The 21,301-nt window shown below is 45.6% G+C and overlaps 3 protein-coding genes and 1 long non-coding RNA gene across 6 annotated transcripts in view; 1 reads left to right on the top strand and 3 right to left on the bottom strand.

Annotated features, from left to right (window-relative positions):
* LOC102146399 (tropomyosin-2-like) overlaps nt 1–8,470 on the bottom strand; it is a 133,927-nt gene extending 125,457 nt beyond the window's left edge. Inside the window, 3 exon segments of the mRNA XM_074024627.1 lie at nt 1,233–1,407; nt 1,409–1,563; nt 1,566–8,470. Of these exon segments, the coding sequence (XP_073880728.1) occupies nt 1,233–1,407; nt 1,409–1,563; nt 1,566–1,926 (691 nt within the window). The 5' untranslated portion in view covers nt 1,927–8,470.
* Nucleotides 1–8,470, bottom strand: part of LOC102146766 (uncharacterized) — a 28,280-nt gene extending 19,810 nt beyond the window's left edge. Inside the window, exon 1 of one of the 2 annotated variants that reach the window (XM_015442017.3) lies at nt 8,291–8,470. The gene's annotated coding sequence lies outside the window, so the exon portion shown is untranslated. The remainder of the gene's footprint in view (nt 1–8,290) is intronic. The other variant, XM_015442018.3, reaches the window with a different exon arrangement.
* A 49-nt stretch (nt 8,471–8,519) lies between these two features.
* Nucleotides 8,520–21,301, top strand: part of LOC123570187 (uncharacterized) — a 14,895-nt gene continuing 2,113 nt past the window's right edge. The window contains exons 1-2 of the long non-coding RNA XR_006694195.2: nt 8,520–8,768; nt 11,781–11,854. This is a non-coding gene — a long non-coding RNA (uncharacterized lncRNA). The remainder of the gene's footprint in view (nt 8,769–11,780; nt 11,855–21,301) is intronic.
* LOC102121474 (uncharacterized) overlaps nt 14,742–21,301 on the bottom strand; it is a 22,794-nt gene continuing 16,234 nt past the window's right edge. For both annotated transcript variants that reach the window (XM_045378501.3, XM_005590193.5), the window contains exon 4: nt 14,742–20,894. In XM_045378501.3, coding sequence (XP_045234436.2) covers nt 18,076–20,894 — 2,819 coding nt within the window. In that variant the 3' untranslated portion in view covers nt 14,742–18,075. The remainder of the gene's footprint in view (nt 20,895–21,301) is intronic.

Here is a 21,301-nt window from a genome sequence, read left to right as displayed (position 1 = left end):
GAGTTCGGGTCTTTTGTAGCCTCCATACTAGCACTGGCCCCCTGGACCCACCTTATGCATCCTTAACTTGTCTTTTCTCATTCCTTTGACTCCACCGGACTTCATAGCCCCGATAGCCTGGTGTTGGGTGTGGCCACTGCAACAGTTTCATGCCAATCCATCCCATATTTCAACATTAGTCCAGAAGGGACCAGAGGGCCTTGAGGGAAGCATGCACTTAATAGCTCACAGCTCCATATTTTCACAGATGACAGAAGAAAAGAAAACTAAAAAATAGCCTAACTGGTTAAACTACATTTTGATGTTAAGGTAAAAGGTCACTGATATCTTTACCAGGTACACACTGACACAATCAATCTTCTGTATTAGGTACCAAAGTTTTCCAACAAATAATAAAGACTAGAAAGCATGCAGACCTTGACATGAACCAGACGCAACTAGTTTCAAACAGAAACTATTTTGAAATTGTTTTCTAAAAAATCTAACAAATTCTCGGGTCAACAGGAAAATAACTGGAAAATATACTTGTACAGAAAAAAAATGATGTGAGCTGATTATAGTATGTGACAAAGGCATCTTTCAGAAGTGATTATTATTTTTACATCACAACATGCATTGAAGACATTATGCATTATGCTCACATTCCCTTAAATGTTGTTTTAAAAGTTCTCAAGTCTCTAGCCCAGCTGGAATCTCCAGGGAGAGGCAGAGACAGTTTGGTGAAAAAGAGGCAGGGGAGGAGGGGGTGGCAAAAAGAGAAAGCAGCCTTCCAGTTAAAGACCAGCCCTCAGTTAAGAGTCAGCTTCACACTGGGTGTAGTGGCTCATGCCTGTAATCCCAGCACTTCGGGAGGCCAAGGCGGGCGGATCACGAGGTCAGGAGATCGAGACTATCTTGGCTAACACAGTGAAATCCCGTCTCTACTAAAAAAGACAAAAAAATTAGCCGTGTGTGGTGGCGGACACCTGTAGCCCCAGCTACTCAGGAAGCTGAGGCAGGAGAATGGCGTGAACTCGGGAGGCAGAGCTTGCAGCGAGCCGAAATCGCGCCACTGCACTCCAGCCTGGGCAACAGAGCGAGATTCTGTCTCAAAAAAAAAAAAAGAGTCAGCTTCGGGCAGGCTGGCCGCAGGTGGAGTCAGAGTCAGAGGGAGGAGCAGCAGCAGGGGGGCACTGGGGCATTCTACATCTCACTCAGGTCAAGCAGAGTCTGGTCCCGCATCCTTGGTGTACAGAGGTGTTCCTCTTTGCTGCATTTCACTTTATCTTCCAAGTCATCAATTGTCTTTTCCAGTTTGACTACCAATCTCTCAGCAAACTCAGCACGGGTCTCTGCCTCCTTGAGATTATCAGTAAGAATCATCACCTCTTCCTCACATTTGTCTTCTTTTTGAGAGTACTTTTCTTCAGCTACACTCAAGACACTTCAGGTTCTGGTCCATCAGTCTGATCTGCTCCTCCATCTCTCGCCAACACGACTCTGCCAGCTCAGCTTGTTCTTCTGTGCCTTCTGTGTCTCCTTCAATGATCACCGACTTACGAGTCACCTCTTCATACTTTCTGCCTCTTCTGCAATGTGCTTAGCTCCTTTGAGTTGGATTTCCTGGAGTTCCATCTTTTCTTCATCTTTGAAGGCCTGGTTTTCAATAACCTTTATACCTCTCTCACTCTCATCAGCAGCTTTTTCCACTTCTCCCAGCTTTTGCAGGGCAGTGGCCAGGCGCTCCTGAGCACAGTGCAGCTCCTCTTCAACCAGCTGGGTCCTATGGTTCAAGGAGGCCGCCTCAGCCTCGGCCTGTTCCCAGGCCCGCCTTTCTCCCTCAACTCCTTGCTGGAGGTGCTCAGCTCGCTCCTCTGCATCATCTGCCTGCTGCTGCAGAACCTGGATCTCACACTTCACTGTGTCGATGGTGGTGACCCCAGCCATGGTGCCCACCCAGCTACTACTCACGGTCCAGTTCCTGCTTTCTCCACTTAGCACTGCAGCCTCCTCTCTGTGATTAGGTATTAAAAAAGAAATTTTGAAAACTAAGATTTATCTCCGCTGGGCATGGTCGCTTTCGCCTATAATCCCAGCACTTTTGGGAGGCCAAGGCAGGTGGATCACCTGAGGTCAGGAGTTCAAGGCCAGCCTGGCCAACAGGGTGAAACCCATCTCTGCTAAGAGTACAAAAATTAGCTGGGCATGGGGGTGCGGGCCTGTAGTCCCACATATTTGAGAGTTTGAGGCAAAAGAATCGCTTGAAATCAGGAGGCAGAGGTTGCAGTGAACTGAGATCACACCACTACCCTCCAGCCTGGGTGACTGCGTAAGATTCTGCCCCCCACCCCCCAAAAAAAAGAATAAAGAAAGAAATGAAGAGGAAACAGAAAGAAAATAAAGTAAATCTATTACACATGAGCACAAAAGCACTTTTGATGTCCCTTTTTTTTTCATTTTATTTTTTGTTGCTTGTTTTTGTGAGATGGAGACTCACTCTCCCACCCAGGCTACAGTGCAGTGGCATGATTTTAGCTCACTGCAACCACTACCTCCCAGGTTTAAGTGATTTTCATGCCTCAGCCTCCCCATTAGCTATGACTACAGGTGTACACTACCACGCCTGGCTAACCTTTGTACTTTTAGTAGAGACCAGGTTTCACCATGTTGGCCAGGCTGGTCTTGAACTCCTCACCTTAGGTGACCCACTCACCTCCGTCTCCCTAAGTGCTGGGGTTACTGGCTGGAGCCACCACATTTTGATGTCCCTTGTAAAAAGTACTATGTAGGCAAGGTGTGGTGGCTTATCTCTGTAATCCCACTATTTTGGAAGGCCAAGGCAGAAAGATCCTCTGAGCTCAGGATTTTGAGACCAGCCTGGGAAACATAGTGAAACCCGTTTCTATTAAAAAAAAAATACAAAACTTGCCTGACTTGGTGGCTCATGCCTGTGATCCCAGCTACTCAAGAAGCTGAGGTAGGAGGATTGCTTGAGTCCAGGAGGTCGAGGCTGCAGTTAGAAGAGATCATGCTGCACTCCATCCTGGGTGACAGAGCCAGGCCCAGTCACAAAATATTAATTATTAATTAACTTAATTAAAAGTATTATGTTATAACAGAAACTGATTTTTTTTTTTCCCACTTCACTGCACCACTTCCTACCCCACCCTCTGGGAAGGGAACAGAGTAATTCACAACTGAATAAGTCACTGCCTTCTGGCTGAATAGGGATTCCAAGTAGAAGCTGACTTCTATGCCAAGATTTATAGGATGTACATGTCTTATAGATAGTAATTTTAAAATTCTCAATCTCAGCTGTGTAATTTAAACAAGTTTTAAGTTATTAGAGTATATACACAGAAGTCAACATGTCACAGGTAATCATATCCAATGAATTCACCCACTCATCTGAACCCAAACTCACCTACCCCTTTTATTCTTTTAAGACAGGGTCTCGCTCTGTTGACCAGGCTGAAGTGCAGTGGCATGATCTCGGCTGACAGTAGCCTGGACTTCCTGGGCTCAAGTGATCCTCCTGCCTCAGCCTCCAGAATAGTAGGGAGTACAGGTGTGCACCATCATGCCTGGTTAATTTTATTTATTTATTTATTTTTGGCCGAGACAAAGTCTCACTATGTTGCCAGGCTGGTCTCGAACTCCTGTACTTAAGCAATCCCCTGCCCCAGTCTCTGAAAATGGTAGGATTAAGGAGTGAGCCACAGCACCCAGCCCCCTTTTCAGGTACCAATGCAGCCTCATATGCAAGAAGAACAAAAATTATTATTTCACTTAGTTAAAGAAATTCCTGGAGTACAGGCTGAGGACAACCCACCTGGGTTAGCTGTAAATCATGCACCAGTAGTAGAATTAAAACCAGGAGCAACCCCTGTTCAGGTTGCAACGTGGGCAGCAATGATTATGCCACATTTTAAAGAGGAAGCCTTAGCTATGCCTCTCCTCCGAGAACCTCCTCTCCAAGAGGACCCAAGTTGTACTCCAAATCAAAGAACCTGGGGTGCCCAAGAAGGGGAAAAATATATTAAAAGAAAGTGGTAGACGTTCTTCTATAGCAGACCAGGCATTCCAAAGATGTTAGCTCCTAAGTTTGTGAAGCAAATTCATCAAGAAACTCATATAAGAAAAACAGCATTAGAAATGTTATGTAGTGCCATTTCTTTCTTTCCTTTTTTTTGTTTTTGAGACAGAGTCTTGCTCTCTCACCCAGGCTGGAGTGCAGTGGCACGATCTCGGCTCACTGCAACCTCTGCTTCCCAAGTTCAAGAGATGCTTCTGCCTCAGCCTCCCTACTAGCTGGGATTACAGGTGCCCATCAACACGATCGGATTTTTTTTTTGTATTTTTAGTAGAGATGGGTTGCCACCATGTTGGTCAGACTGGTCTTGAAATCTGGACCTCATAATCTGCCTGCCTTAGCCTCCCAAAGTGCTGGGATTACAGGCATGAGCCACTGCACCAGGCCACGAAAGAGCCATTTTTATGTGCTGCGGCTCTCTGCTGTCACTCTTGCCGTTTGTGAACAATACTTAACCTGTGCTCAGAATAACCCACGACAGGGGCCCACTAAGCCCCAAGAATTCAAGAAGTAGGAGCCAGGCCTTGTGAAAACTTGCTTATAAACTTTACTGAACTGCCCCATGCCAGAGGCTACTGGTATATGCTAGTGCTTAGTTGTACCTTTTCAGGATAAGTTAAGGCTTTCTCCACCACAACAGAAAAAGCACAAGACGTGACTAAAGTACTGATAAAAGACCTTATCCCCAGGTTTGGACTACCTCTAACTTTAAAGTCAGACAATAGGCCGGCATCTGTAGCTGAAATAGTGTAAGATTTTACAAGACTGCTAAAAATAAAATAGAAGTTACACATAGACTGTCAGCCGCAAAGTTCAAGGAAAATAAAATGCATGAACTGGACACTCAAGCAGCTACTGAAGAAATCTTGCCAAGAAACTCATCTGAGATAAGATCAGGTGTTTCCTATGGTCCTCCTCGGAGATGGTTGCACCTGCACCAAACAAACTAGGTATTCACCTTATGAGACTTTGTTCAGTCAGCTTCCTCCAATCATAAGTCAAATTAAAAGTGAACTCCAAGAACTAGAGGATTAACTTTAAGAAAGCAAATGCAGGCTTTAAGAATAGCCATGCAAGAAGTCCATCACTGAATACGAGAAAGAATGCCTCTAAGTCTGACGGATCCAGTACACCCTTTTAAACCTGGAGACTCTGTTTAAGTTAAAAAGTAGAATCCAACTTCTCTAGGACCCATATAGGATGGGCCCTATACTGTAATCTCATCCACACCCACTGCTGTTAAACTTGCAGGAATCGTGCCTTAGATCCACCGCAGTCAGCTGAAACCAGCAGCTCAGGACAAGTGGACCAGCCAGCAAGACCCAGATCATCCAACCCGGCTGATCGTGAGATGAGACCAAGCTGCTGCTGAGGACGACAGCCCTGTTCTGGTCACTCCAGAGGCTGACCAGTCTATGCATGGCTGAAGCTCGAGGGGACGACAAGCCCTGCTCTAGACACACACTGGAAGCTGACAAATCTACCCACAGCTGAAGCTTGAGGACTAGTCAAGGAAGTAAATGTGGTTAGAAATCTTAAGAGTAGTAGTTTTCCGGCTAGGCGTGGTGGCTCACGCCTGTAATCCCAGCACTTTGGGAGGCTGAGGCGGGTGGATTACGAGGTCAGGAGATCGAAACCATCCTGCCTAACACGGTGAAACCGGTCTCTACTAAAAATACAAAAAATTAGCCGGGTGCAGTGGTGGGCACCTGTAGTCCCAGGTACTCAGGAGGCTGAGGCAGGAGAATGGCATGAATCCGGGAGGCGGAGCTTGCAGTGAGCCGAGGTTGCGCCACTGCACTCCAGCCTGGGCCACAAGAAAGAGACTCCATCTCAAAAAAAAAAAGAATTTGTATTTATAAAGGCCAGTCGTGGTCGCTCATGCCTGCAATTCCAGCCCTTTAGGAGGCCAAGACTGGTGGATCACCTGAGGTCAGGAGTTCAAGACCAGCCTCACCAACATGGAGAAACCCTGTTATCGAAAAAAATACAAAATTAACCAGGCATGGTGGTGCACGCCTGTAATCACAGCCTTTCAAGAGGCTCAGGCAGGAGAATCTCTTGAACCGAGGAGGTGGAGGTTGTGGTGAGCCGTGATCATGCCATTGCACTCCAGCCTAGGCAATAAGAGCAAAACTCCTTCTCAAAAAAAAAAAAAAAAGACTTATACTTCTAATCAGACCACCTGCTCAATTTGTGACTCAGGAAATAACAACCTTATGTATGCTATAACCCCAAGTTTTCACCTAGTGAATAATTTTACCTCTTCTTGTTAAGAACATTCAGTCAACGATAGAAGCAATTGTAACCAGGCAGACTACCACTCAGCTAATAGCTCTATATAAATATCAGCCTGTGCCTAAAGAAGAAAACCTGCTCTTTCATGAAGAATCCAGTAATAGTGGTGGCTTCTCTTAAAATCTTATTTATAAAAAGCAGCAAAGGGAGAAAACTGAGGCAGAAATTTAAAAAATCAATCTGCATTCATTCACTCCAAGAAAACTAACAGGCAAGGCAAAGGTTAAAAAGAAAAGAACAAGTTTTCCTCTGCCTAGCAAGCTCACTTCAAGGACAGTTTGGTCTGGGCAGGCGCAGTGGCTCACGCCTGTAATCCCAGCACTTTGGAAGGCCGAGGTGGGCGGATCACGAGGTCAGGAGATCGAGACCATCCTGGCTAACACAGTGAAACCCCGTCTCTACAAAAAATACAAAAAAAAAAAAAAAATTAGCCATGTGTGGTAGCGGGCACCTGTAGTCCCAGGTACTCAGGAGGCTAAGGCAGGAAAATGGCATGAACCCAGGAGGTGGAGCTTGCAGTGAGCTGAGATCGCGCCACTGCACTCCAGCCTCGGTGACAGGGCGAGACTCTGCCTCAAAAATAAATAAATAAATAAATAAAAAAGATAACACAGTTTGTGAAGTCGAACACCCCCACTTTAGAACAAGAGTGAAGAGAAAAAAAAAAGTCTGTATTTAGCTGTTCTTGTTTTTCTTTCATTGCAGCTACAAGACCACCAGCTATGCAAGGTCACAAGTTATGCTATGGTATAGATTAGGTGACCAATCATTACGTGATTAACTGCTTTTATTTTGCTTCTGTAAGTCTGCTTATAAAAAGCCCACTCTGTCTTTGTTGAAATGCTCAGCTTTTTAGATGCAAATCCACTAAGCCAGTGCCTACCTTGAATAAACATCCTGTCTCCCGCATATCCGCCTCTCTAGTCCTCAGTTTCCCGCAATACCATCTCTGTGCCTCCTTTGCTCTCCCTCTTAAATTCTCTCTTCCCTGTTATACCCCCCTTTACCCGCTCTCTGGAACCCCAGATCCCCAGGTGTCCTCCCTGCTGTGGTTCTCCCTCTGTTCTCCTTGCCACCAGCACCACTCTGCTCTGTTTGTCCTGGCTCCAAATCCCTTCTCCTCTCCCTCACTCTGATGAGCCTCCCTCTTTGCTGTTCCTCTCCCTACCTTGCTGTCCTTCATCTCTCTGTACATCTAGCTTTGCTCTACATTTCTCCAGTTGCTTTTCTCCTCCTGCTTTTTTTTCCCTCCTACATCTGCTGTCTCTTGACAAATCCCTCACTCATCCTCTACTTTGCCATCTGTTATGAGCCTTTCTTATTCTTTTTTCTGTCTCAGGTTTTCTACTGCTCTATGTCTGTCTCCTGATCCCTTTGGCCCACACAATCACCGGAGGCTTTGGACTAAGACACAGGAAGGTTTGGAGTAAAACACCTGCATCCCGGGGGAGCGCATTTTCCAGGGGCTGGAGATGGGCAGGCAAGAACAACCCATGTCACAGGGCAGGCCCCGGGCATCTCCCCAACGCGAGTTCAGGGAAAGTGGTGATTGCGGAGAGGAACCTGGGAAGCAGCAGGGCCCGCAGGAGGAGGGAGGTGACGGGGCAATGGCGCCTTAAGACAAGGGTAGGGTCTGCAGGATCCCAGGACCAGGCATAAGACGCGGCCTCCTCGGGACTGGGACGGCGGCGCTGCGCTCCAGGGGCGGACCAGGTCGAGACTGGGAGGCGCCCAGGGCGGGAATTCACCTCTCATAGGAGGACTTTAAAAAGCGCGGGGCGGGAGGAGTCAGAAAAAGTTTCAGAACAGGAAAGCTACATAATAGAAAATGTATACATTGCCCTACAGCAGAAAGACCCAGGACGGGAGGAACCTCAGGGCGACCTTAAACCCAAAAGGAAGCGAACCCCGGACTCTCACCTGGTCGTTTCAATTTGCTCTGGGTGAAGGAAGACGGCTGAGAATTTCCAGGTTTGTGGGGACCCCACGACCCAGGTACAGAAGCGCCAGGGACCTGGGAAGCGCAGACTTAACACAACACAGAGGGAAACTCACGCGCCACGATGGGACCGTCACTCCACGAGGTCCGCTTCCGGGTTTGCGCGAAACTGCGCGCGCAGGAAAGAAGCCAGGGCTGGGCGGGACCCGCGAGGAGGTGGGCGGGGCCTGGGCGAGGTACCGGCCGGGCGCGAGGCAGAGAGACTTTACCCTTTAGAATAGACGGAGGGAGGAGCCGCGGCGGGACCTGTGCGTCTTAGCCTGGCTCCCAGGGCCTCTGTTTTCGGCTTTTGGAGGCGAGACCAGCTAAGAAGACTGAGGCATGATTCAAAAGCCCTGGAATTGTCTGGAACGTGGATGCAAACTAGAATGTGAAATGCACGGCCCTGCCTGGCGGAAGGTACGATTTCATGCTGACGGCCCACAAAACAGAATAGAAATCCTCTCCCTTTCTATTGCCATTCACTTGGGAAGGAGGGTCCATCCTGTGCTCAGCTTCAGAGACTTCCCTAAAGCCACCACCTGGGATGCGGGACGGAGTCACCTCACCACCTGCTAGATAAACACAGCAGGGATGCTGGCGCGGGGGCGGGAGCCTGAGGACCCAGCTACTCAGGAAGTAGCAGCGGGAGGATCGCTGAGCCTGGGGTCCAGGCCAGCCTGGGCGACAAAGTAACACCCGCTCCCGCAGGGCTCCCTTCCTCCTCTCTCTCTCACCTTTTTTTCCTTTTTTTTTTTTTTTTTTTTTTTTTAACGTTTTAAAATAAAATTTTGATTGTGTGAGATAGGGATCCAACATTATTCTTTTCCATGTGGATATCCAGTTAGTTGTCTCAGCACATTTGTAGAAGAGATTTATTCCTTTATTTACTTATTTCTTTTGTTTTGAGGCAGAGTATTTCTGTTGCCCAGGCTAGAGGGCAGTGACGGGATCTCGGCTCACTGCAGCCTCTGCCTCCTGGGTTTCAGCTATTCCCCTGCCTCAGCTATGGGAGTACCTGCCATTACAGGCCTGTGCCACCATGCCCTGTTAATTTTTGTGTTTTTGTAGACGAGTTTCACCATGTTGGCCAGCCTGGTCTCAAACTCTTGACTTCAAGTGATCCGCCTGCCTCGGCCTCCCAAAGTGCTGGGATTACAGGCGGGAGCCACTGTGCCTGGCCCAACAAATACTTTTTACTTCACTTTCTAATTGTTGAGAAAATATAATTGAAAACAAAACAAAAAAGTCTTCCCCCAAATGACGAAACACCTATAGATGTATAGAGATAATAGATAAAGAAATAAAAGAAATAAAACCGTTTTATTAATGCATAAGCCTTAGACCAGAATGTGATGGGCAATAGAGGCAAACAGCTGAGAGGTTTAAAAGAGAGAAAGAAACTTCACTGTTCTATAAAACCCATTAAGTACATGTTTTCAAGATAAACACTAATCAGTCCTCAGGGAAGAGGACTTGACAACACCTTTGGTCACACATAGTTCATCCCGGCTCTACTTGGTAATGGAGGTGACCATCTGTGTCAGCTAACTAGCTTCATCCCGAGCGAGGGAGGGAGAGAAACCACAACCCATGTCTTTTTGACAAGTGTGAGTTTTACAACATGGCGACAGGTGCCCTCTCTAGTGAGGCTCCTACAATGCGACAGAAATTGATGTCAGCAGTAAATAATAAAGTTTCAAATATATGATTAAATACAGAATTTACTTAAATGCAAAACTTGGAAATCCGCCTGCCTTGGCCTCTCAAAGTGCTGAGATTGGAGGCTTCAGTCACCGCGCCAGGCCCTCATTCTTCTTTTCTATCTCAGATTGGGTTTTTCTTTTCTTTTTCATTTTTCCTTTTCCTTTTTTTTTTTTTCTTCTTTTTCTTTGGAGACAGGGTCTTGCTCCCTCATCCAGGTGCCAGTGCAGTGATGGGAGCACAGCTCACTTCACCCTCAACCTCCTGGGCTCAGGCAATCCTCCCACCTCAGCCTCCCAAGTAGCTGGGACCATAGATGTGTGCCACCACACCTGGGTAACTTCTAAAAAAAAAACTTTTTGTAAGGATGAGTGCCAAGACTAGCTCGGTTGTGGAGACCCTAACCCAGCGACACTAGAGGAATTAAAGACACACACACACAGAAATATAGCGTGTGGAGTGGGAAATCAGGGGTCTCACAGTCTTCAGAGCTGAGAGCCTCTAATAGAGTTTGACCCACACATTTATTGACAGAAAGCCGGTGATAAGCATTGCTTCTATAGATTATACATTAGCTAAAAGCATTCCTTGTGGGAAACAAAGCATTCTCAGCCAGGAACAGAGAAACAGGCTCTGGCTGATTATCTGCAGCAAAAACATGCTGTCAAGGCCCAGGCCGCTCCTGCTATCGTCTGTGGTTTGAGCAGTTTTTTGCTCCAGACGGGGCCAGGTATTCCTTGCCCTGCTGTAGCAAACTCACAACTTTTAGCAGTATGCGTGACAGCCATCATGAGTATGTCACATTGCTGCAGAAATCCTGTTTATGGCCAGTTTCTTTAAGGCCTGTTTATGATAGGCTTAGGGCTTGCTACCAACAGATGAGGTTTCGCCATGTTGCCCAGGCTGGTCTCAAACTCCTGGGCTCAAACAACCCTACCGCCTGTCTCCCAAAGTCCTAGGATTCCAGACGTGAGCCACCGCACCAAGCAGAACTGTCTCAGTTTTTCTGCTCCTTTCTCAGTCGCTCGCTCGCTCTTTCTCCTGATCTCCTTGGCCCACATACTCACTGGAAGGGGATGGAGTAAGATGGCTGCCTCACCGGAGAGCATGTATTCCAGGGGTTGAACTGGGGAGCAGCAGGGCACGGCATGAGGAGGAGGGAGGTGGGAGGCAAGGCGCCCTAGGGCAGGGGTGGAGTCTGCAGGTTCCCAGGATCAGGCAAGGCACGTGGCCTCCGGGGGACTGGGGCTGTGGGGCTGCACTCCAGGGACCAGCGAGGGAGAGGCTGGGAGGCACTAAGGGCGGGAATCTACCTCTGGGGTGAGGACTTTAAAAAGTGCACGCGGGAGGAGGGGTCAGGAAACGGTTTTGAGCAGGAACTACGTGATAGAAGGCATCTACACGGCCCTATGGCAGAAAGACCCGGGACGGGACCAGCCTCAGACCGACCTTAAACCCAAAAGGAGGCCAGGTGCGGTGGCTTAGCCTCAATCCCAGCACTTTGGGAGGCCTAGGCGGACAGATCAGGAGGCCAGGAGTGTCACGCGAGTCCGCGTGAAGAAACCACCAAACAGGTTTTGTGTGAGCCATAAAGCTTTTTAATCACCTGGGTTCAGGCTGAGTGTGAAAAAGGAGTCAGCAAAGGGAGCTAGGTAGGGGTAGGGCAGTCTTACAGGATTTGGGTAGGTAGCGGAAAATTACTGTTAAAGGCGGGTTGTTCTCTTGCAGGTAAGAGCTGGGGTTACAAGGTGCTCAGTGGGGAGCTTCTGAGACTCATTGTCCAGGAGAAGGAATGTCACAAGGTAATGTCATCACTTAAGGCAGGAACTGGCTGTTTTCACGTCTTTTGTGGCTCTTCAGTTGCTTCAGGCCATCTGGATGTATACGTGCAGGTCACAGGTGATATGATGGCTTAGCTTGGGCTCAGAGGTCTGACAAGGAGTTCAAGACCTGCCTGGCCAAGATGGTGAAACCCTGTCTATACCAACAGCTACAAAAATTATCCGGGCACGGTGGCAGGTGCCTGTAATCCTGGCTACTCAGGAGGCTGAGGCAGGAGAATCGCTTGAACCCGGGCAGCAGAGGTCATAGGGAGCCGAGATCACGCCGGCAGAGGTCATAGCGAGCCGAGATCGGGCCACTGCACTCTAGCCTGGGCGGCAGAGTGAGACCCCTTCTCAACAAACAAGAAAACCCAAAAGGAAGCGACCCGCGGACTCTCACAGGGAAGTCTCTATATGCTCTCTGTGGAGGAAGGGGGGCGGGAATTTCCAGGTCTCTGGGGACCCCACCTCCCAAGTATAGCAGAGCCGGGGGCCTGCGAAGGACCGACTTAACTAGAGACAGAGCGAAACTCAGGCGCTGCAGTGTGATCTTCAGTGAGGCGACCCGCTTCCATGTCTGTGCGAATCTGCGCAGGACAGAAGCCAGGCCTGGGAGGAACCCCGTTATAAGGTGGGCGGGGCCCGGGCGAGGCAGGGCGGGGCGCGAAGGGCAAGGGGCGTGGCACGGAAGTGGATAAGTGGCCTGCGGGGCAGGGATCCCGGAGGCGGGGCGGGGCCTACAATTCGCTCCGCCTCCCTCCGCAGCCTGTGTTTTCCAGGTTTTGGAGGTGAGACCCGCCTTGGATGCTGAAGCATAATTCAAAAGCCTTGGAATTGTGTGAAACGGGGATGCAAACTAGAATGTAAAATGCAAAGCTCTGCTTCAGTGGAAAGAGCAATTTTACGCTGACGGCCCACAGAACAGAGTAGAAATGCACTCCCTTTCTATTCCTCATTCACTCGGGAGGGACAGTCCACCCTGTGCTCAGCTCCAGACTTCCCTAGGGCCACTGCCTGGGATGCGGGATGGAGTGCGCAGGCCAGGGATGAGTGAGGTCACCATCTGCTGCTTAAACACAACAGGGATGCGGGCGTGGGGGCGGGAGCCTGGGGTCCCAGTCACTCAGGAAACAGCGGTGTAAGGATCGCTGAACTTGGGGTCCAGGCCAGCATGGGCAGCAAAATAAGACCCCCTCCCACAGGGCTCCCTTCCTGGTCTCAATTGAAAAAAAAAGCGGAGGGGGGCGGATTAAGAAAAGCACTAACTTTAAAACAGTGGATATAAATAAACCAGGTGTCCCTTACATGTGTAATTTTATGCCACACTATAAATGAGTTATTCTCAAATACTTTTTTTTTTTTTTTTTTTTTGAGACGGAGTCTCGCTCTGTCGCCCAGGCTGGAGTGCAGTGGCGCAATCTCGGCTCACTGCAAGCTCCGCCTCCTGGGTTCACGCCATTCTCCTGCCTCAGCCTCCCGAGTAGCTGGGACTACAGGCGCCCGCCCCTGCGCCCGGCTAATTTTTTTTCTATTTTTAGTAGAGACGGGGTTTCACCATGGTCTCGATCTCCTGACCTTGTGATCCGCCCACCTCGGCCTCCCAAAGTGCTGGGATTACAGGCGTGAGCCACCACGCCCGGCCTCAAATACTTTTTTTAGCCTTTCCTGCTATATAATCAAATACTTCTAAGATAAACTTTGTTGACAACATAATATGTTAATGTTCCAGGACAAAGAAATATGTTACAGGAAAGGGTCTGGATCCAGATCGCAAGAGAAGGTTCTTTGATCTTGCACAAGAAAGAATTCAGGGCGAGTACACAGTGCAATGTGAAAGCAAGTTTATTAAGAAAGTAAAAAAAATTAAAGAATGGCTACTCCATAGACAGAGGGGCCCCGAGGGCTGCTAGCTGCGCATTTTTATGGTTATTTCTTCAAGTCTGCTAAACAAGGGGTGGATTATTCATGCTTCCCCTTTTTAGACCTTGTAGGGTAGCTTCCTGATGTTGCCATGGCATTTGTAAACTGTAATGGAGCTGGTGGGAGTGTAGCAGTGAGGACGACCAGAGGTCACTCTCCTAGCCATTTTGATTTTGGTAGGTTTAGGCTGAGGTAGTGTAATTGCTTGAACCCGGGAAGCAAAAGTTGCAGTGAGGTGAGATAGCGCCATTTCACTTCAGCCTGGGCGACCAGAGAAACTTCATCTCAAAAAAAAAAAAAAAAAAAGAGGCTGGAGGCAGTGGCTCATGCCTGTAATCCCAGCACTTTGGGAGGCCGAGGTGGGCGGATCACTTTCTTGAGGTCTGGAGTTGGAGACCAACCTGACCAACATGGCAAATGCCGTCTCTTCTAGAAATACAGAAATTAGTTGGGCGTGGTGGCGCCTGGAGTAGTACCAAGCTACTCAGGAGGCTGAGGCAGGAGATTCACTTGAACCCGGGAGGTGGAGGTTGCAGTGAGCTGACATTAGGCCACCACACTCCAGCCTGGGATACAGAGGGAGACTCCACCTCAAAAAAAAAAAATTTTTTTTTAATTGGAATTACTTGATTTCTTTTTTCTTTTTTGAGACGGAGTTTCACTCTTATTGCCCAGGCTGGAGTGCAGTGGCACAATCTCCGCTCACTGCAACCTCCATTGTATCTCTCAGAGATGGGGTTTTACCATGTTGGTCACACTCCTCTCGAACTCCTGACTTCAGGTGATCCACCTGCCTCACCCTCCCAGAGTGAGTGAGGCACCACACCCAGCCTGATTTTGAATGACTTAATTTACTACTGAGATAGAGGTACTATATTTTTTGTTGTTTGCATTTCAAAGACAGAACTCCCAAGTCCTTTAGAAAGATACCCCTGGATCACCACTAAGATGAAAACAAGTTTTATTGTTTCTTAAAAATACCACTTCTGAAGACAGAGAAAGTACATTTACAAATTTTCTAAATAAATGTCCTGAGAAAAGACACAAAAGGAAGGAAAATCTTTTCCTTTATTCTCAAAGGAGGAATTATGCCTCTCATTTGCTTGTTTGAGACAGGGTCTAGCTCTGTCACCCAGGCTGGAGTGCAGTGGGGAAATCAGGCTCACTTCAGCCTCAAAATCCCTCGTTCAAGTGATCCTCCCACTTCAGCGCCCAGAGTAGCTGGGACCACAGGGGTGCACCACCACACCTGGCTGACTTTTTTTACTTTTAGCAGAGAGGAGGTCCCCCTATGTTGCCCAGGCTGGTCTTGAACCACCTGCCTTGGCCTCTAAAACCGCTGGGATTATAGGCCTGAGCCACTGCGTCTGGTCTTATTGTAAATTTGATGTTTCTTCTTAATTTTAATAGAATTTGTATTGCTCTGATAGAGGTTCTTTTCAAACTCACATCTTATCCTTCTGAGTACCTCAAACTAGAGCCTGTTCAGACATGTTGTAACAAGTTTATATCAGTTCATTTTGGTGCAAAAAGTGTGAAATTCACACACAAATTTTTCATATGTATTTTTCCATGAACTTCTTGAAGACCCTTATACTAGCAAACTGTATTCAAGAGGATATAAAAAGGGATTGTAAATATTCAAGTGCTACTTATTCATGGGATGCAAGGATGGTTCAACATACTCAAATCAATGGGATACACACTTGCACAGAATGACAGATAAAAAGCATTTCACAAAATTCAATATTCATTCTTCGTAAAAATCCTAAACAATATAGGTAGAGTTTTACCTCAAAAATGTAAAGACCATCCATGAAATGACCACAGCTGAAATAACCAATAAAGGAAAATGGAATGCTTTTCCTGTAGGATCTCACATGATGCAAGAATGCTCTCATCCCTTGTATTCAATAAATACTGGCTGTCCTAGACAGAGCAAATGAAGTAAAACTCATCCAAATTAGAAAAAGTAAAATTATATTTGTTGGCGCCGGGCTCATGGCTCACACCTGTAATCTCTACAATTTGGGAGTTCAAGGCAGGCGGATAATGAAGTTAGGAGATCTAACATAGGAGATTCTCTTCAAGTTCTCTTCAAGGTTCTCACCATATTGGCCCACCATTTGGGCCAACTTGGTGAAACCCTGTCTCTACTAAAATAAAAAAGTAAATAAATTAGCCAGGTGTGGCGACATTTGCCTGCAGTCCCAGCTACTCAGGAGGCTGAGACAGAATTGCTTGGATGCGGGAGGCAGAGGTTGCAGTGAGTAAAGATCATGCCACAGCACTCTAGCCTGGTGACAGAGTGAGACACTGTCTCAAAAAAAAAAAAAAATTATTTCTTTGTAGGTGATATGATATTCTATATGGAAAATCACTGGCTGGGTGCAGTGGCTCACACCTGTAATACCAGCACTTTGGGAAGCTGAGGGGGGTAGATCACCTGAGGTCTCAGTAGTTCAAGACAAACCAGGTCAACATGGTGAAACCCCGTCTCTACTAAAAATACAAAAAAATTATGCGGGCATGGTGGCAGGCACCTGTAATCTCAGTCGGTAGGCTGAGGCAGGAGAATCACTTAAACCTGAAAGGTGGAGGTTGCAGTGAGCCAAGATCTGCACTCCAGTCCGGGTGACAAAAGCGACACTTCCTCTCAAAAAACAAAACAAAACAAAACAAAAATGCTGGGCACGGTGGCTCATGACTGTAATCTCAGCAATTTGGGAGGCCAAGGAGGGTGGATCATGAGGTCAGGAGACTGAGACCATCCTTGCCAACATAGGGAAACCGCATCTCTACTAAAAATACAAAAATTAGCCAGGCATGGTGGCATGGGCCTGTAGTCCCAGCTACTCATGAGGTTGAGGTAGGAGATTCACTTGACTCAGGGAGGCAGCAATTGCAGTGAGCCGAGATCATGCCAACGCACTCCAGCCTGGGTAACAGAGCAAGACTGTCTCAAAAAAAAAAAAAAAGAAAGAAAGAAAATCACAAAGACTCAACCAAGATTTTACTGATACTAATAAACCCATTCAGTGTATTTGCAGAATACAAAAAATCATCACCCAAAATTAGTTGAATTTCCTTACATTAACAATAAATAATGTTAAAAGAAACTTATGAACACACTTCAATTTGCTATGAAACTTAAAGCAAGAAATATTTACAAATAAATTGAATTAAGGTGAGAAGCTTGTACCTTGAAATCTACATTGATCAAAAAAACTAAATAGACATATAACCCATATTGATGGATTGGAAGTATTAATATTGTTAAATGATTATTCAAACAAATGTGATTTTCAACACATACCGACAAAAATCCCTATCAGTTTTTCTTAAAGAAACAAAAAAACAGGCTGGGAAAAGTGACTCACATCTGTTGGCCAATCTGGTCTCAAACTGCTGACCTCAAGTGATCTATCTGCCTTGGCCTCCCAAAGTGCTGGGATTACAGGCGTGAGCCACCCTGCCTGGCCCAATCTTCTAAACATAAACACTTCAATGTCAATTAATGCTTGAACTCAATGTTAAGTCAACCCAAACTCCAGTCAATGCTGAATTGACTCTAATGCCAATTAATGCATGATGGTTTGCTATACTCACTGCATTTGGAACAATCATCTCAAAAATGAATTTTCTGATGTTCCTCAAGGAGTGACCTCGAACTGAAGACCTTGCCACACTTATGACATTTGTAAAGATCTCTCTCCCGTATGGATTCTCTGATGTCTAATGAGGTGTGAACGTGAAGGAAAGGCTTTGCCACAATCATCACACTTGTGAGGTTTCTCTCCTGTATGAATTCTTGTTTTGCATAAGATGAAGCTTGACTGAAGACCTTGCCACAATCATGACATTTGTAAGGTTTCTCTACTGTATGAGTTTGCCGATGAACTGCAAGGTATGAACAATGTCTGAAAAATTTGCCACATTTATCACACTTTTAAAATCTCTCTTCATTACGGATTCTCCAATGATTTGCAATGGTTGTAGTGTTACTGAAGACTTTGTGACAATCATTACATTAGTAAAGTTTCCCTACACCATGGATTTCCTGATGGTAAGTGTTGACTACCCACCAAAAGCTTTGCCACACTCATTACACTTGTACGGTTTCTCTCCAGTGTGAATTCTAGTATGTTGTGTCAGCTGTGAATCATGCCCAAAATCCTTGTCACAAACTCTTACATTTGTAAGCTTTCTCTCCAGTATGAATTCTCCTGTCTTTTGAGACTTGATTTGCAACTGTAAACTTTGTCACATGCTTCACATTTCTAATGCTTCTCTCCAGTATGAATTCTATGATGACGTGCAAGCTTTGCTTTTCGATTAAAAACCTTGCCACATTCATTACACTTGTAAGGTTTCTCTCCAGTATGAATTGTCTTATGAATTACGAGGACTGAATTGTGACGGAAGGTTTTACCACACTCATTACACTTGTAAGGTTTCTCTCCAGTATGAATTCTATGATGACATGCAAGGTGTGCTTGTTGATTAAAAACCTTACCACATTTATTACACTTGTAAGGTTTCTCTCCAGTATGAAGTCTATGATGACGTGCAAGGTTTGCTTTTCGATTAAAAACCTTGCCACATTCACTACACTTGTAAGGTTTCTCTCCAGTGTGAATTGCCTTATGAATTTCAAGGGCTGAATTGTGACGGAAGGTCTTACCACATTCATTACACTTGTAAGGTTTCTCTCCACTATGAATTGCCTTATGAATTACAAGGGCTGAATTGTGACGGAAGGTCTTGCCACATTCATTACACTTGTAAGGTTTCTCTCCAGTGTGAATTCTAGTATGTTGTGCCAGGTGTGAATCACGCCCAAAAGCTTTGTCACAAACCTTACATTTGTATGGTTTCTCTCCAGTATGAATTCTCCTGTGTTTTTCAAGGCTTGATTTGCGACTGAAAACTTTGTCACATTCTTCACATTTGTAAGGTTTCTCTCCAGTATGAAGTCTACGATGGCAGGTAAGGGATGACTTCTGACTGAAGGACTTGCCACACTCATTACACTTGTAAGGTTTCTCTCCAGTATGAATTGCCTTATGAATTACAAGGGCTGAAGTTCGACCGAAGGTCTTACCACACTCATTACACTTGTAAGGTTTCTCTCCAGTATGAAGTCTACGATGGCATGTAAGGTATGACTTCCGACTAAAGGTCTTGCCACATTCATTACACCTGTAAGGTTTCTCTCCAGTATGAATTCTCCTATGTCTTTGAAGGTTTGATTTGAAACTAAAAGCTTCGTCACATTCTTCACATTTGTAAGGTTTCTCTCCACTATGAGTTCGCCAATGAACTGCAAGGTATGAACGATGTCTGAAAAATTTGCCACATCTATTACACTTGTAAGATCTTTCTTCATTATGGATTCTCCAATGATTTGCAATAGTTCTAGCATTACTAAAGACCTGGTGACAATCATTACATTTGTAAAGTTTCCCTATACCATGGATTGCTTGATGGTAAATAAGTGCTGACTGCCCACGAAAGGCTTTGCCACACTCATTACACTTGTAAGGTTTTTCTCCAGTATGAAGTCTACGATGGCGTGTAAGGGATGACTTCCGACTAAAGGTCTTGCCACATTCATTACACTTGTAAAGTTTCTCTCCAGTATGAATTATCCTATGTCTTTCAAGGTTTGATTTGAAACTGAAAGCTTCATCACATTCTTCACATTTGTAAGGTTTCTGTCCGGTATGAAGTCTACGATGGTATACAAGGGATGACGTCTGACTGAAGGTCTTGCCACAATCATTACACTTGTAAGGTTTCTCTCCAGTATGAATTCTCTTATGTCTTTCAAGGTTTGATTTGAAACTGAAAGCTTCATCACATTCTTCACATTTGTAAGGTTTCTCTCCAGTATGAAGTCTACGGTGGTATACAAGGGATGACATCTGACTGAAGGTCTTGCCACACTCATTACACTTGTAAGGTTTCTCTCCAGTATGAAGCCTACGATGGCGTGTAAGGGATGACTTCCGACTAAAGGTCCTGCTGCATTCATTACACTTGTACGGCTTCTCTCCAGTATGAATTTTCCTATGTCTTTCAAGGTTTGATTTGAAACTGAAAGCTTTGTCACATTCTTCACATTTGTAAGGTTTCTCTCCAGTATGAAGTCTACGATGGTATACAAGGTATGACGTTTGACTGAAGGTCTTGCCACATTCATTACACCTGTAAGATTTCTCTCCAGTATGAACTGCCTTATGAATTACAAGGGCTGAATTTCGACTGAAGGTCTTGCCACACTCACTGCACTTGTAATGTTTCTCTCCAGTGTGAAGTCTACGATGGCATGTAAGGGTTAATTCCTGACTGAAGGTCTTGCCACAATCATTACACTTGTAAGGTTTCTCGCCAGTGTGACATCTACGATGACATGCAAGGTATCGCTTTTGATTAAAGACCTTGCCACACACATCACATTTATACTGTTTCGCTCCTAAAGGGATTATCTGATGCTTCCTTAAGAGTGAGCTATAATTAAAGGCTTTGCCACTCTCATTACATGGGAAAGATTTTTCTCTCATGTGTACTTCCTGCTTTTGTGTGAGTAATGAAGAATTCAGGAAATTATTCCCACAGTTATTAGATATATGGGTTTTGGGCCTACAAGAAATTCTTTGGGCTGTCGAAAATGAGGAAGCATCGTTGATAGACTTCTCAATTCTTTGGGATGTTGAAACCGAGGAATCATCGTTGATAGACTTCTCAACTTGATTACCAATCTTCCCTTCAGGCTGAAATATATGCAGTTCAGGCAGATGCGAATGAAAGCTTAATCCAAGCTGATCTTTAATAGGTTTGTTTCCAGCATGCGTTTGATCCTGTCGGTTTGTACTACTCGTTAACTCTTTGATTTTTGTCATGGGTGCTTCATGGCTATTTCTTTCATCTTCTTTCCACTGAAACTCAAAATCATGAATATCTTTCTCCATTTCCTGGAAGCAAAAATCTCCAATGTGATGACGTTCATGTCTTTGTATTGTCCCTCTGTGGATCACCTCTGTATTGCCTTGTGCTGTTGATGAGAACTCCTTCATCATGCATTTGGAAGAGATATCTACAAAATATAAACACCAACAGGTTTCCACTTAAGTACAGATGGTATATAATACTGAAATGTGTAAATAGGACACAAAAAGCAATACTTAGTTTAAACTTCCCAAACATTATCTTGAAAGTTTAGGAACACAAAAGGGTAAGATTCTTAAATAAATAAAGGGCGATTACATGTGCTTGAAATCATTTCTACGGAAGTCTATTTCCAATATCATGTCAAAACGCTGACAGGGCACAAACGTGTATAAGCCTAAAGTAAGGAGTATTTTTCCACTGTGACCCTAAACTGTGTAAGAGTTTGCAAAAAACATATCACTGTCACATCAATGAAGAGAAAAGCATATATTCTTCATATTTACAGCATATTTACTATATACAAATAAATGCTAAAGGACCACACAATATACT

This window comes from Macaca fascicularis, chromosome 19 (genome assembly GCF_037993035.2).
Source record: "Macaca fascicularis isolate 582-1 chromosome 19, T2T-MFA8v1.1".
Classification (NCBI taxonomy): domain Eukaryota; kingdom Metazoa; phylum Chordata; class Mammalia; order Primates; family Cercopithecidae; genus Macaca; species Macaca fascicularis.
Note: the sequence above shows the minus strand (reverse complement) of the source record. Positions and strands in the feature narration are given on the sequence as shown.